Source organism: Neofelis nebulosa, chromosome 12 (assembly GCF_028018385.1).
Source record: "Neofelis nebulosa isolate mNeoNeb1 chromosome 12, mNeoNeb1.pri, whole genome shotgun sequence".
Lineage (NCBI taxonomy): Eukaryota > Metazoa > Chordata > Mammalia > Carnivora > Felidae > Neofelis > Neofelis nebulosa.
In genome coordinates this window covers 90,859,646-90,875,678 of record NC_080793.1, presented here as the reverse complement: position 1 = coordinate 90,875,678, position 16,033 = coordinate 90,859,646, and the positions used below count along the sequence as shown (strand labels likewise).

The 16,033-nt window shown below is 50.4% G+C and overlaps 1 protein-coding gene across 4 annotated transcripts in view; it reads right to left on the bottom strand.

Moving 5' to 3' along the window:
* The window catches only part of ROR2 (receptor tyrosine kinase like orphan receptor 2), a 197,098-nt gene that overhangs the window by 27,106 nt on the left and 153,959 nt on the right, over nt 1-16,033 (bottom strand). For all 4 annotated transcript variants that reach the window (XR_009251907.1, XM_058695867.1, XM_058695868.1 and 1 more), the window contains 2 exons: nt 926-1,213; nt 38-68 (listed from right to left, as the gene is read on the bottom strand). Coding sequence is in view for 3 of the 4 variants with exons in the window: in XM_058695867.1 (XP_058551850.1) it covers nt 38-68; nt 926-1,213 (319 nt within the window). In the remaining variant the exon portion in view is untranslated. The remainder of the gene's footprint in view (nt 1-37; nt 69-925; nt 1,214-16,033) is intronic.

The window sequence follows — 16,033 nt, the reverse complement described above, 5'->3', positions numbered from 1 at the left end:
GGAATGAGAAAATGGTTCGAGGAAAACAGATACTTACTGAAAGTTATGATTTGGGCTGTGTGTTGGACCTAAAAAGGGAAAAAAAAAAAAAAAAAAGATAGGCTATTAATGCTTTATAATTTGGAATAAAACTTTTTTCCAAACCAGCCAATGGTAAAGGCAGCCACAGCCCAATGCACTCATTTGTGGTGAGCCGTCCTCGGGCCCCAGGCTTTGCTGCTGCCCAAGATTATACGGCAGGGACGATGAAAAACCACAAAATATGGAAGAGACGCTCTCTGTGTGTGAAGAAACGTCGAGAGGGATTTTTGGGGGTTTTGCTGTCTTCCCTCTCTCTCTCTCTCTCTCTCAGCTCATCCAACCTTGACTCACAAGATCTGGTTACTAACAGGGGTCCAGATGGTCTGGAGCCTGTGTGACAGGGCTGGGGCACTGTGGGGACCATCTCACAACTGGGATGAGAGAGGAAGCGTCCCCTCCGGTCGTGTGATTTCCCCCCCCACCTCGGACGGGCACAAGTGTGTGGAGCCATCAATGCGCTCCCGCTCTGGCTTCTGCCTCTCAGCTGGGCCCGGGCTTCTGCGGGTGTCCGTGTCCCCATCTCGGTGCGCAAGGCCGGCCTCCCCCACCCGGCGCACGGCCTTCCCCCTACGCCTCGAAGCTCACCTTTGTGTCTGGGGTTATTTTCTGCACTCCAGGTTTACAGACCACTCCATCTGTGTCTGTTTTCCTTTACGACTAGTAAATGGCTAACAGGTTAAGCCGGGACCTCGTGCACAATGGGAAAGGCCCCGGGGGAATGGTTTTATGGATTTCCTCTCTGCTGGCTCGTGCGTGTTCGGTTTCAGGCTGCAAAGCAATCTCCTGTTCCGTGGCCGCGAGCGCTGCTGGCTGACAACCACACGCCTCGGCCGCCCCGACTCACCGAGCCGCACGAACAGGACGCCGGTGGCGGTAACGGTCTTCACCCCGTTGGTGGCCACGCACTGGTAGTAGCCCGTGTCTGTCGTGTCCAGATCTTGGATGCGAAGCCGAGAACCGTACTCCGTCTTGCGGATGATGACGCGCCTCGGCTCCTGCACGACCGGGGCATCGTTCTTCAGCCACCGCACGGTGGGGGGCGGGTTTCCGGCCACCTTGCAGTGCAGGATGGCCGTCTGGCCTTGCACTATGGTGATGTTGTTCACCGGCTCCAGAAAATTCAGAAAGTAGCCTGCAGGGGAGAGCAGCAAAGCTGAGCGAGGGCTGGAAGAAAGGGCTGCCTGCGAGGAAGCCTTCCATTTTCTCTCATGAATACAGTCCGTTCCTGTCACTGGTGGGGATTACATTCTAGAATGTTCTGAGAGACATGCATCAGCAAACACTGAACCTCCGCCCCCCGGGGAAATACAGCGTCAGGTTCCTTCGGGCCTCTGGTCGCAGTATTTTCATCAGTCGCAGCATAACCTCATTTTCTGTGTGTTTCCGCTTAAAGACGCCTTATTAACACATATTGTTGATTCACGGACATCGAGCCCACGGCTGACGCTGCTGTTAACTCATGCCTGAAAGAAGCTTATCTAACACGTGGTTTCCTACCACGAGGCACATCACAGCCTTCTGGTGTTTAGGAACGCTAGGCCGCCCTTCAGCACTGTCCCCGGGGGGATTTTGAACTGCAAAATCACCAGGGCGCCTGGGTGGCTCAGTCGGTTGAGCGTCCTGTTTCGGCTCCGGTCATGATCTCACAGTTCATGGGTTCGAGCCCCACGTCGGGCTCTGTGCTGACAGCTCAGAGCCTAGAGCCTGCTTCGGATTCTGTGGCTCCCTCCCTCTCTGCCCCTCCCCTACTTGCACACACTCTCTCTCTCTCTCTTAAAATGAATAAACGTTTAAAAAAACTAAGCTGTGAAATCACCAAAACAAAGCACAAAAGTGCAGGGGAAAAAAAGACTATATAGACCCCCAAAAGTACCCTTGTTTACAGTATAAGCTGGGACAATTAGACGGGTCTTGCCTTCTTGGGCCTCAGCTAGGAACGTGTGCATCGGAAAACTCTAAATGTTCACAGCTCTGGGCACGCCTAAATGCCCCCAGTGCACCAGGAGTACTGATTTGGGGTTACACATACACGTTAGGCAGTGGGTGAACTCGAAAATACGGAACCCGAAAATGAAGATCAGCTGTGTTTCTCTCTGCAAACCCTAGATCTTAATCCAACCTCAGGGACTCGTGATGTAATTCGCACTCGGAAAGGCCATCCCCCTTCCGGCCACAGCACCTCAAAGCTTCGATGAGGAAAAATCCAAAACAGACAAAACAGGCACACACTGAAAAATGAGCTAATCCCTGGCCGGGACAGAACAAAGGTGTCTAGGCCGAGTGCTGCCGAAGGCTCTGTCCCACGGCACCCCGGGCAGGAGCAGGTGACCCGGGCACAGCCCCACACGGGAGCGAGAGCAGGCCTGACAGTGCCCGGGATGCAGCACGAGTGGGGCTGGACAGTTGGGACTCAACCCATCCAGGGACGGGATTACAGATGGCAGAGGAGAGGGGTGTGTGTGTGTGTGTGTGTGTGTGTGTGTGCGTGTGCGTGTACGTGCCTGGTGTGGGTCAGGAACTGAGAGATTACTCGACATGGACGTGCACTGCTAAATTCCGTCAACATGTAAAAAAAAAAACAAAACTAAGGCTCGACCGACAAGGCGGTCAATCACGAGATGAACTCGCTTCAGACCAAAGGAATATAATTGAGCAATCTGAAAATGACCACAAAATACATTCATGTTCTGAATCTTTGGGTTCCTACGCGTTTTTTTAAGCAGTGAGTTTGAAAGCTTGAAAGACGGCACAAATCTGTTAGGACTGCCTTAATTGGATGGCAAATGACAGGATTTCTAGTGGGCCCTTGGGGTACATTTCACAGGATGGATGGTGGCCCCTAGATGTTGTGTGGCAGGGGGCAGCAGGGGGCGGGGAGGCTGTGGGTTTTAAGACGAAGGGATGGTCTTACTTCACAAGGGAGAGTGGATGCATAGCTGTTTGTAAAGGTCACTAATTAGCAGTAATCGTCATTAACCACATCATTAACCACATCAAGCTTCTACCTTGATTTTCTCCTAGCCAACCCTTTCCTCAGTGCACTGAAGTAAGTTGCAGGTGAGAATTCTCGTGGAGGGACACAAAGCTGGAATGTGGAACAACCCCCTGAAAAGACAGGCCGGACCAAGCAGGGTGGCATTTGGACGTACACTCTTCATAAATGCAACTGCACAAGCTGGGCTGGGGGAACCCTGGTTCCCGCGGCTCCCACCTTAGACCCGGAGTCTTTTGGACACTAAACCCGATGCGATCTGACAGTCTGCAGCGGTCACTTCGACACTGCAATCTGGACCGCCCTGATTAGGATAAAGACACCACGTCACGGTGTTCTGGCCAGAGCCCAGCTTAATCGGAGGGTTTCATAGGAAGGAAACTTCCAAGTTGCTTGATATTCAAGTGCTTCGTCAAGGTTTGCGTAACATGAATGCACCGGGAGGGCATATAAAGTGGCCATCAAGCCGGAATGGGAGATAGCAAATGACACATTAAAATCACAATGCTCAAGGGGCGCCTGGGTGGCGCAGTCGGTTAAGCGTCCGACTTCAGCCAGGTCACGATCTCGCGGTCCGTGAGTTCGAGCCCCGCGTCAGGCTCTGGGCTGATGGCTCGGAGCCTGGAGCCTGTTTCCAATTCTGTGTCTCCCTCTCTCTCTGCCCCTCCCCCGTTCATGCTCTGTCTCTCTCTGTCCCAAAAATAAATTAAAAAATAAAATCACAATGCTCTCTTTCGGGCATGAGCTGAATTCCCATCTCCCCTGATGGGAGAAACTGATGACAGTTTCTCCAAAGCTCGGTGACAAGGTGACAAACCGTAGCCTCCCAGCAGGCACGGGCAACGGGTCTGTATTCGGGTAGAACAGGAGCATCGGCGACTCTGGGCTGATCAGCGAAAACATCTACAAGGAGCAGGCCCTGGGGATCTGGGGGCGGGGACGTGATGGTCACGACTGGCTCTCATCTCCTCCCTCTAGGGGACCAGGTTGATGGTACTTCTCCCACGGCCACCCTCCACTTTTAGGACATTCGCACACGTCCACCTGGGACAGCTCCCCCAGCCGGGGCTGCGTCTCCTGAAAGATACAGGAGGATCTTCTTCAACACGGATACATTCATCTAGAAAGGGAGGGAAGTGGGGGAAGACGTCAGAGAGGAAGGTCAAGGGGATCGTTCCTTTTGAACCACCGAGGAGACTTGAGGAGAAGCCAGCTGGTAATTGCTGCACAATTACCACAAACAGACCCAGTATCTGCTTCTCCAGAATATCTTTTTTTTCCCATCGAATAGGTACGGAAACACGGAATAATTCTTCACCCTGCCCGCCGACAGCTTCTCCTGCACTGTTGATTGACAATGAGTCTTTCGGTGTTCCCCAAGAAGGCTCCTTTCTGAGAAGTCAGAGTAGGGAACATGAACTCCTGCCTCTCCTGCCCCGTGCAAGGACACGGAGAGCGGGGTGTTACCCCACCCCACCCGGCAAGGTGCCGTGAAACCATCTACTGGAGTCAGAACAAGGCTTAATTCAGAGATGGTGCCAGTATTTCCTTTTTAGATGCTTCAGCCATAATAGCTAACGTGGCGCGAAGAGACGCATATGTGCTGGAAGCAAACACCTTACGCCATTGACTTAATCACTCGAGCACTCTTGGCTCTGTCTGTTTCTATGAAATATCCAGATCAGGTGAACCTATAGAAGCAGAAAGCAGATGAGTGGTTGCCAGAGGCTGGGGATGGGGAACTTACAGAGTGACTCTTAATGGGTATGGGGTCTCCCCGTGGGGTGCTAAAAATGTTTGGAACGGAAGTGTGCTGATGGTCACATGACACCACAAGTGTGGTCCTGGGTCAGCAAATGCTCCTGAGGAGGGACGGGGAAGGTGAGACCAGGTCGGACAAACCAGGTAAAAGTGGGGGGAACGGTGGGGTTGATGGAAGTGTCAGGTGTGGGGGAGGGGCCACTCTGTCGAAAGCATCCTTCGCCAGGTGCTGGCAACCACCTTCAGATTTGCTGGAATCCTGGGGTGAGGCCACCACCGATTTCTCCTGGGCCTGAGGTGTCCAATTTTTCCAGATCCCCTTCACTGGCAACAGATGAACACTCACCCCTGAAGCCACACCCTCCTCAGTTGGCAGAAAGCAAAGGAGAATCCGGTGCAGTGATCCAGCCCGCATGTGGAGTTCTCAACCAATTTTTCTTGACCCTCCACCATCTAAACCAGGGAGCTCAGCTCTGTCTTCACACTGGAGCCACCTGGGAGCTTACAAGAAGCCCCGCGGTAACCAGGACCCAGGAGGGGTCTGGACAATGGCATTCGTCAAAAGCTCTAAGTGTGTAGTCAGGACCAGGGACACCTGCTTAAAAACGCAGAGGACAAAGAGAAGCTACGGTTTCTCTTGGGATGAACCAAACCCATCCAAGAACAAAGTCAGCACAGACCAGAGACAACCCCAAGATGAAGCATTGTTGGAGGAGAGCATCAGGACTGGAAAGAACATGTCTGTATGTCCAGCACCAACCCCTGGAGGTTCTGGATGCGAAGGCATACGAAAGCCTCATCTAGCTGGGAATGGACAGGGCAGAATCTCCATGGACGGCACCCTTGCCTCGACATGGGTCTTATATCTGCCCCTACCAGAAGCTTAGAGAGACCAAAACCATAGGTAGATACCATGGTAACTTACGAAACTCATAGTACCCTCCCTAGGTGAGTGCCTAAAACAGCCTTTGGGAAGAAATTAAGACGTCATGGTGAACAGCTGATATCCATGGTATCAATGCTTCTGGAATTTTCTCTAACCTTTCCATCCTCTTCCTCCACTGGAAGCAGCGGGGGGGGGGGGTCCCTTACTCTTCCAGAAACACACCCAGCTGGTCCCTCATCTTGCAGTCAACCAGAACACCCTGTCCCCAGATCTCTGCTGTTTCTCCAGGATCAAGTCTCTGCCAAAAGGTCATGTCCACGGACGGTGTTCCCCTGGCCGCCCCATCTAAAACAGCCTCTATTCATTTCTAACCTTGCTCCCCACAGCACCGATCTTGGCCTGATGCTATGGCAGAGTCACATAATGGTTAAATTACAAGTTTTGACATCAAGTATAACAAAATGTGACTTTTTGGGGGCATGTTTCTCAACTTCATGGCTACTTCTTGTCCAGATTCAATTTAGAATCACCCCGGTAAGTTTGATTTCAAGCCTGGGGTGTTGATGGAGAAAAGCGCTGCGTTTAGAGATGATTTGTATAAAGCCGCCCTCTAGGGGCGCCTGGGTGGCTCAGTCGGTTGGGCGGCTGACTTCGGCTCAGGTCATGATGTCGTGGTCCGTGAGTTCGAGCCCCGCGTCGGGCTCTGTGCTGACAGCTCGGAGCCTGGAGCCTGTTTCAGATTCTGTGTCTCCCTCTCTCTGACCCTCCTCCGTTCATGCTCTGTCTCTCTCTGTCTCAAAAATAAATAAACGTTAAAAAAAAATTTTTTTTTTAAAGCCGCCCTCTAGACAATAGGGAGAAAGCATGCTCTATGTCTCAGTCTCGGGCCTTCTCCCTCATTTAGGACATCTCTTTGTCATGCTTTTTCTTCCTACAGACCTTCACGTGTATTTTTAGGTAGTTTTTTAGGTATCCTGTAATTCTTGTCACTGGTGTGTGAATTGTTTTCATTTCTATCTAAGTAGTTTAAAGGAGGCTTAGTGGTTTAAGAAGGCGTGGAGGACAACTCTTAGATTTCTACATCGACTTCCCACTGCTGCTGTAACAAGTTAGCACAGACTTAGTGGGGTAAACCGTGCCAATTTATTGTTTCACAGTTCTGGAAGTCAGAAGTCCTAACATCCAGGTAGTGACAGGGCTTTGTTCCTTCTGCAGGCTCTGGGAGTCTCTGTCCTTGCTTTTGCAGCGTCTGGAGGGGACACATGCCCTGGCTCGTGGTACTTCCCTTGCGTTTAGCCCCACCTCTGCCCCCATCACCACATCTCCAACTAGTAACTGTCACCGGCCGGCCTGCCTTTATAAGGACCTCTGCGAATGTAATCACCTGGATCATCCAGGATCATTTCCCATCTCAAAATCCTTAACTTAATCCCATCTGCAAATCCCTGCACCGTGAAAAGTAACAACACGTCACAGGTTCCAGGGGCATCTTTCTCTTCTGTCCACTGTGTATATTTTGCTTTTATCTTGCCCCTTTACTGAACTATCTTACTAGTTCTAACAGTTTCTGAGTCGACTGTCCTGGATTTTCCGTGCAGATCTCTTCTTCTTCAAATAGCAATAGTGTGGCCTTTTTGCTTTCAAGATTCATACCACTCACATCTCCTTTTGCCTAGTTGTTTTGCTCAACATTATTTTTTTAAATAATTTTTTGAACCTTATTTATTTTGAGGGAGAGGGAGAGCGAAAGAGAGAGAGCACACCCGAGGGAGGGGTAGAGAGAGAGGGAGAGAGAGAGAATCCCAAGCAAGCTCCATGCTGTCATCACGGGACCCAACTTGGGGCTCGAACTCATGAACCCATGAGATCATGACCTAAGCTGAAACCAAGAGTCAGATGCTTAACTGACTGAGCCACCCAGGCACCCCCCAATATTAGTTCTTTTTAATTTAACAATTACACACAAAACTACAAATATTAATATAATACATACCTGTGTACACAACATTAACATTTATGCTAACATCTTGCCATATTTGATTTAGAACACTGTTAAAAAAAAACTACACATTCTAGAATGCATCTAAAACCCACATTTCCCTGTTTCTTGAAAACTGGTTATGCACCAGGCCAATGCACATTTCTACTGTTTTATATTTTTAGAAATGTTCCCTGAAAGATCACTTTGTTAGTTTTTTTTCCCCCATTCAAAGTCAGCTTGGGATTTATTTTTGTTGCTGCTCATTTATTTTAATGACTGTGTAATATTTCACTGTACAAACCAACCATAGTTTCTTTATCCTTTTCTCAAATGCAGGGCAGTAAATTGTTCCCACATTTTTGTTAGGGCTTAATCACCACCTGTACACACGTCTCATCGTGCACACATACAAGAATTCCTTGAAAGTGTCCACCCGGATGCAAAAGTGATGTCACGGGGCTTTGAAATCTCTCATTTATGTAAGTCTCAAGGGTGCCTGAAACCATCCGCGTTCACCATCGTCAATCGAATTGTTTCCCCTTCAACTATGTCAACATTTGTGTTCAGGGGCCAAAGAACGTTTGCCAACCTGATGAATCTGAAATAGGGTTGTTTCACTCTCCATCTTAAGAATGTGTCCTGAGATGGGGCTCCTGGGTGGCTCGGTCAGTTAAGCGACCGGCTTTGGCTCAGGTCATGATCTCACGGCCCAGGAGTTCGAGCCCTAGCTGGGCTCTCTGCAGTCAGTGCAGAGCCCACGTTGGATCCTCTGTCTCCCCCCATCTGTCTGCTCCTCCCCGAATAGCATATGTTTGCCTTTTCTCTCAAAAATAAATAAATACACATTCAAAAAAAAAAAAGGAAGAATGTACCATGAGCTGGAGTGTCTTGGAAAGGTTACTGGCCACTGGCCTCTCCTTCCGCAGCTGTCTGTTCAAACCTTTGCACTGTTGCTCTAACTACTGCCATTCATAACTTTTCTTTTTCCTTTCCTAATATAAGCATTCAGTGTGCAGATTCCCTTCCATTTCTTCAGCCATCTAATGAGTTATTTACTCTCCATACGGTTGGTCGGCCAGACCCAAATATCTTCCAACTTCCATTATAATATTTTCTTCCATTATAATAGTTCCAAATTATTGAAAGTGTGCCTACTACACTGTTGTCATAGAACCCGGTCTACGTGATGATGATTCTTCGACACCACTGATATTTGCTTTACGGCCTAGCACGGACTCAATACCTAGAGTAGCGTTCCACATTTTACCAATAAGAATGTGTTTTCTCTAACCGCTCAGTGCAGGGATTTACATACGTGCATTAGATTAAACTTGTTAAGTTTTTCAAAGTGTTAATAGGCTCATCTATTACTTTCGATGACATGTGTGTTCACGGACTCTGTATTTGTCACATGGCTATTAGTAACTCTGTGAAGGTGTGTTTCCATATTGGAAACTATGTTACTGGGTGCAATAAACTTCAGGTTTATGGCATCAGCTAGTCTTTATATACTGTCTAATGCTTTTGTCTAAAAGCCCATTTTGTCTGATTTTGAGGTAGGGTACTCTTTTTTTTTTTTTAATTTTAATTATTTATTTTGAGGAAGAGAGAGACAGAGTGCAAGCCGAGGAGGGAGACACAGAACCCGAAGCAGGCTCCAGGCTCTGAGCTGTCAGCACAGAGCCCGACGCGGGGCTCAAACTCACCAACCGTGAGATCACGACCTGAGCCGGAGTCGGACGCTCAACCGACTGAGCCACCCAGGCACCCCTGATGTAGGGTACTCTTGATTAACATAGTCCTGCACTGTATTTTTAATTTTTAAAACCATTTTTATGATTATACCTTAGAAACGAATCCTGTAAACAGCATATAATTTAACATGTTAATTGATGAATCTTTACATACGAACCATGAGTTTTTTAACTGGCAAGTTTTATTTTGAATGTTTCCATTTTGTATTTTATTTCTCATTTCATTTTCATTTTAATCTGCCTTTCCTGTTTTCTACTTGATTGATTTTTAAAATTTTTCTTTTTCCCCTTTACTTGTCTAAAACATGTAGTAGGCAGCTAACTTACCTATTTTTTACAGGCAGACCTAATTTGGCAAAGTTTCCTCCAAATGCGACCAAAAATACAAGTGCCATGAAATGTTTCCTCCAAATGCGACCAAAAATACAAGTGCCATGAAATGCTCAGAGATGCAACCAAATGCCCACCCACCAGTTTTGAGTTACTGCTTCCCGGTGTTCAGTTATATTGGATATCTAAGCCCCAGCGGTCATTATTATTTATGATTTTTACTCTCAGAGTTTATTTAGACTTGCTGACCTGTTAACCAAGTGCTTTTCCTTGCTTATGTGGCTTGTACTGCACCCTTCCTCTGGGCTCAGCTGAGCTCATCCTGAATCGTACTTGGTCTTTGGGTAAAGGACTGAGGTTGTAAACACCCTCGGTCTTGGTCTAAGAGTTACCCATGACTTTCACACTTGAGTAATAGTTTAGCTGGGTATGGAATTCTGGCCTGGCACTTACACTGCCATCTTCTGGCTTCTGAGTTTACTGCAGAAATCAGGCTGGTTCTTGTTCATTTGTGGGTAATCTGATGTTTCCCCTCTTAGGCTGCTTTTCATGTTTCCCCTCTATCTTTACCACTCCCATGTATCTCTAGGTGTGGCTTTATCTGTATATAGACTTAATGGGCCTCAGTACCATTCCTGATTCCACCAATTCTGTAAAATTCTCCACCAATACCTCATGAAATATCGTTCCTCCATTTCCCTTTATTCCTCCTCTGAAATCTGCTTCTGCATAGATGCCGAATTTCCTCCCATATGTAGTTTCTCCGTGTGCTTCACTGCTTTGATATTCCCTAGCTCCTTTTAATCTCCAGCTGGGCACCCTCTTGCTCCTTGATCTGCCCATTAAGTTTCTCATTTCTTCGACTACAATTTTTTATTTCTAGACAGCCTCTTTGGTTTTCAAATCCACCACTGCCTTTTCTTCCTTTATTTTTAATCCTTCTGGCTTCCTTGTTTACTAGCTCACCACTCATCCCAAGCCTCTCCAAGTGTGCCTTGTAATTTTCCACTACAGAGTGGGTTTTCTGTGGGAACCCCTTGGGGACTAGGTTCCTGCAACAGTCAATGCCAAGTCTTCACGTTAACTCTTGGGCCTGGGATTCCCCCCCACAACATTCCCAGCATGTAAACCTGGTTTCCTGGGGGGTGGTCCACGTCTTGTTTTTCATGGTAGCGTCTTCCGTGTTCGCCCCCTCGGGCCAGGGCTGAGGCGAGGACTGTAGCCCCTAGGTCTCCTCGCCTGCTGCCAATCGCTTACCTACCACACTCAGTTCCCTGGACCCCACAGGTTCCTTCCTGGTTTGACGCTGAAACCCAAGGTTCCTGCTGCGGCTGAGCCTTGATGACCGTTCAGAGGCCTTACATAGGGCACAAAAAATGTGAATTCTCTCACTTTCCTGAAGCCGAATTCGATTTCTGTCTCAACCTCTTATTTCTCCTGATTGAAGGAAATGTAATCCCTCCAATTCCAAGTGATGTCAGTAAAGCTAAGGAATTTATTCACGTGATCGCAATCAGCATTTTCCCTCTCTTGGCTATTCTCTCCAGTGTCGCATTTGCGTCTGGGGATACTCCTCCAGCCTCAGTGCTTGGAGGATTTGAGGCATCTGCAGAGCCTTTTGCCTGTCTCCAGCATTTGCCAACGTGTGCACGCCTTACTGGTGTTCCTTCTACTCTGGAGCCCACGGATGTGTCCACAGCCACATGGGGACACGTGTTGGGGAGCCCGCATCATAAGTGCATGACACCTGCAAAACACCACTCTTTGTCTCAGATAAACTAGACCATGGGGACATTCTCCGAGGCTGCAGAGTAGGACCACCTCAAGTGGCTCGTGCCCTGGCAGCCCAGGGCGGCCACAACTCAGCTTCCTCCCCATTCCTGGCTCCTGGTCATGTCTCCATCTCTCTTCACAAGTGCACGTAAGCAATTAAATCTTCTACTAATGTTTATTGAGCACTTGTATGTAATTTAAGCGGGGGTGGGGGGCAAGTTAGTTTGGTCCACCATTGTAACCATCATTAATGCTCTGGAGGCCAAGATCAAAGCCAGAAAGAAAGTTCTCTGAAGAGGAAGCACAGTGTTGTGTTGGCCTTCGGCGTTAGTTCACAGGCTCCCATTTAAACTCCTGGCTTCACTTCCCTTTTGTGCAAAATGTGGCGTTTGTACTAATCTTTGCTCAGCTTTCCTCCAGCTCACAAGGCTTCCTTTTAGGACCATTCCAAACCACTCCGGACGCGACAGAACAGGCCAGGAGGGGCCAGACCCCGGCGACTGAGAATCTGGCTAACTTGGATCAGTCAGCACCCCACAGTGTTAGAGGCAGAACAGAAGTCTTCCCTTCTAATTATCCAAGAGGGTTTCCCCTCTGCACAGCGGGGGACCGTTAACAACGATGTTAATGGATTCCGCGCCCCTGTTCCCGGGGCCAGCTCTCTGCTCACCCCTAACTCCGGACACCGGACCTGAGTCCAAGCAACGCAGGACCGACACGCCAAGGGCAGAGGTAACAGGAGAGCCCGTTACTATGGGCCAGCACTCCCGCCTCACAGTCGGATCAGTGATGGATGGTCTTTTTCTCCCAACTGACCGTCCCCACGTTTTCCCACTCGGTCAAATTACTTAGGTGTTTGAGAAGCGGCCTGTTTACCAGGCCACGCTGACTGGTCTGGGAAGGAGATAAGGAAAGCCTTATGCACCAGGGGTCACAAGGTCACAGGGCTTTGACTGGTGGGAAATACAACAGACAAGCTGCCTGGCAGGGCAGGTGAAGAGGGGACCCTGAGGAGCACACGGAGGACATAAAGCCGCTCTTCTCCAGGGGAAGTATTTACAGCTCCATAAATCAGCCGGGGGCAGGGGCGAGGGGTCACTCCGCTCAGACGCTCCCGCTGAGCTGTCTAGCAGTCTGCACAGAGCCAGCTGCAGGTTGGGGTGGGGGGGGGGGGATGGCTGAGCAGAAGAGCCACAGGGACAGGATGGGGGGTGGTGAGATGGGCAAAGGTGGGAGTCAGAGAACACGGGAAACAGGAGCAAAGGAACCCGAAGGGTCTGAGAAATGCAGAAAAGTACGTGAGCGTTTCTGCACATTTGGAGGAGGGTGAACGGTGGCCCCAACGACACGGGTTGGAACCTGTGACCGTGCCCTTATTTGGAAATAGGGTCACTGCCGATGCAATCAGGTTAAGAGGGGATCACATGGGTGGGCCCTAGTCCAATGGCTCTTGTCCTTATCAGAAGAGGGACATGTGGACACGGATGCGCAGAGAAGACCACACGACAAGAGGCAGGGACGGGAGAGACGCGGCCACAAGCCTAGGAAGTCCGGGGGCTGCGGACGCCACCAGCGGCTGGGAGAGAAGCCCGGGACACTCTCTCCTTCAGAGACCCCAAAGGAACAACCCCACCCCACCCCCCGCCCCCGCCCCCACAGACACCCTGATTTGGGACATCTGACTCCAGAACTGGGAGCCGGTTTCTGTCATTTGAGACACCTAGCCTGTGATCCTTTGGTAGGACAGCCCTCGGAAGCTACTGCAGAGGGACTGAGGAAGGAAGGAGCTGGCCCCACAAGCCTACACCTGCACCGGGCGACACCCACAGACTCACAAAGGGTCAGGGGCATGAACACACACACACACACACACACACACACACACACACCAGAAGTTCCAGAAGCGTACCTAACGCATACACTAATCAATCCACATGCCCTACAGGACTCAGGAGCCCAAAGCTCAGGAGACAGAGACAACAGGGCTCAGGGCCAGGCCAACACCGTGATCTGCGATCTCTGCTGATTGTTCCGTTCCCTCTGTCCCGGGAGACTTCGGGTCGGCACCGGAGCGCAGCACCTGCAAATAGCAGGGGGCAGCCTGGCCTCCTGCCCTGTGATTTAGGATGCCCTTGAGATCACCTACAATTGCAACGTATCCTCAAGCGGGGAGAGCTTGGAATTCTCCCCCTGGGCCCTTAGAAATTACCCGCTTCCCACACACATCCCAAAGTACTGATTTGACAAAACCCCAGACGTGTTACCTCTCCACTTCAAATACAGCCTTGGAGCACAAGACCAAAGGGTTTCTGGGGCAAACGTATGCTCTTGTAAATGTCACGACAATAACAGTGACAATGACAAAAATGCTAGTGACCTCGCCAGTAATAAGCAGTGTGTCTAACGCGGCAAGGAATCTAAGCTCCTGGTATATATCCACTCCTGGGTTAGCCCAGCACCGTAACCCAGGAGTCCTAGGCCGGCTTCCGTCCGAACCCTGACGGTCGTGTGGCGTGGGAAAACTTCAGGCAAACTTTCCTGGTGTAAATCACGTCTTCTGTGTTTTCTCTCCTACGTAGGCTTTTCGCTCGGGGGTCTTTCTCTGTCGATACCCACCACCCACTATGTATCTGTTAAAAACTGACTACTGGCAGATGCCAGAGTATATCCGAACACAAACGCTGTCTACACGTGTGCCTAATTCCCAGGTCCCGGTTTGCCCGGAAGAGACGAAGCGGTTCTCTCGCCGAAGGACTGGCCTGCCAGCCATTTCCCCCTGCTGGTGATTTTATAGATGCTGGGGCGTCATAAATGCTAACCGGATTAAAAGAAAGAGCTCATAGAGTCCATTCAGCAACCAACACTTTTTTTGGTATGATTTAAGCCACATATGGCCAAATAGTGACACTCCCTGGAGTTCAGCAAAAAAAGCACACGGAACAACAAGTGTGGCATGGCCAGGCCAATTCCTTCCGTCACGAGCGCGTGACGAGGAGGCCGGGGGAGCGGAAAGGAAGGGTAGAGTGAGTCCCCTTTTGTGCAAGAGCTGTAACCCAGGAAGAAAGAAAATCGCACTACAGAACCAGAGAATTGGGCTGCAATGACTGGCTGGGGCCATTTGCTAGGATCCTGTCCCCAAGGGGCTGCTGAGGTCTGGACGCCTGGGACTGAGGCACACGCGGATGGCCGCACCCGGGAAGAATAACAAACAGCACAGGCCTCCTGCCACTGCTTCCTGGGTGAGTGCCGTGCGCTGAGCCCTCGTGTCCCGCCGACAGCTGGGGGTGCGCCGGCCACAGCGGGATGCTGGAGCCGCATCCGATCCCGGGGTGTCCTCCAGCCACACCAGGCTCACGCGGCTGCTCTGAGCAAGTGGCAGCACCCAGGCGGCCCCCACGGGGAGAGGGGCCCAGCTCGCCGTGGCCCCCTGCTTCTTTCCCACGGCCCAGGCACGGCGTGCACACACAGACACGCACGCGAGGCACACACGTGTGCACACACACCCGCTTTGCCAGTGAGCATCTGCAGCTGGTGTTTCTGTGCCCTGGAGAAGCCAAGGCCAGCTTCCAGAAGCCTCGGCACTGCAGACACGAAAGCACGCTCCGTTTTCACACAATCACATGTAGATTAACAAAAGCAGTCAGGAGGCAGTCGAATCCCAACCAAGCAGAGGGCTTTACAAAGCATGCGGCTGTGGGCTTGAGAAATTGCTCCCAGACCAAGAAGGAGGGCCTGGAATCCCACCCAAGGCACAGGATCTGACTTATCCATGTTTGGAGCTTGTGGCTGGATGCAAATAAAAATTTCTGTGAACGTTCAGCCTACGGTCGCTTCTGAGCCTTGGTCGGCAAATGCGTCTTGCATCCAGGCGGGCCCGAAGGACCTTTCATCTCGCAGCTGTGACAGGCCCTTCTGGCCCCTGGAGACCCCGCACCCTGCACCTGGGGGACAGGTCTGCTGTAAACACGTTGCCCCCTGGGGAGTGTGGAGTCTACGAGGGGAGTGCAGGTTAGAGTTAGACTCTGACTGTGGCTGTCCACTTCTCAGCCAGCCCCACCTCCCGCACCGCCCCCTCACCTCTCTCTTATCTGCCCCTCACCTCCCTTCCACTGCCCCTCCCATTTCCCCCCCATCACCCTCCAGACTACCAAGGCAATCTTTGCACAGCGATCAGGCTACACCGTGTCCCAGGCCAGAACCTTGCACAGTGGAAGACGGCGCTTAGAATAAAACGGAACATTCTCCTGCCACCTAAAATGCTGTATATGTTCTACCCAGGGCTGCCCAATATAACTTTCCGTGGTGATGGAATGTTCTAGATCTGTGCTGTCCATCGTGGTGGTCTTTAGCACATATGGCCACTGACCACTTAAAATGCAGCTCTGAGAACTAAGGAACTGGATTCTTGATTTTATTTAATTCTAATTGATTTAAACTTGAAGACCCACACATGGCTTGATGGCCTTGGAACTAGG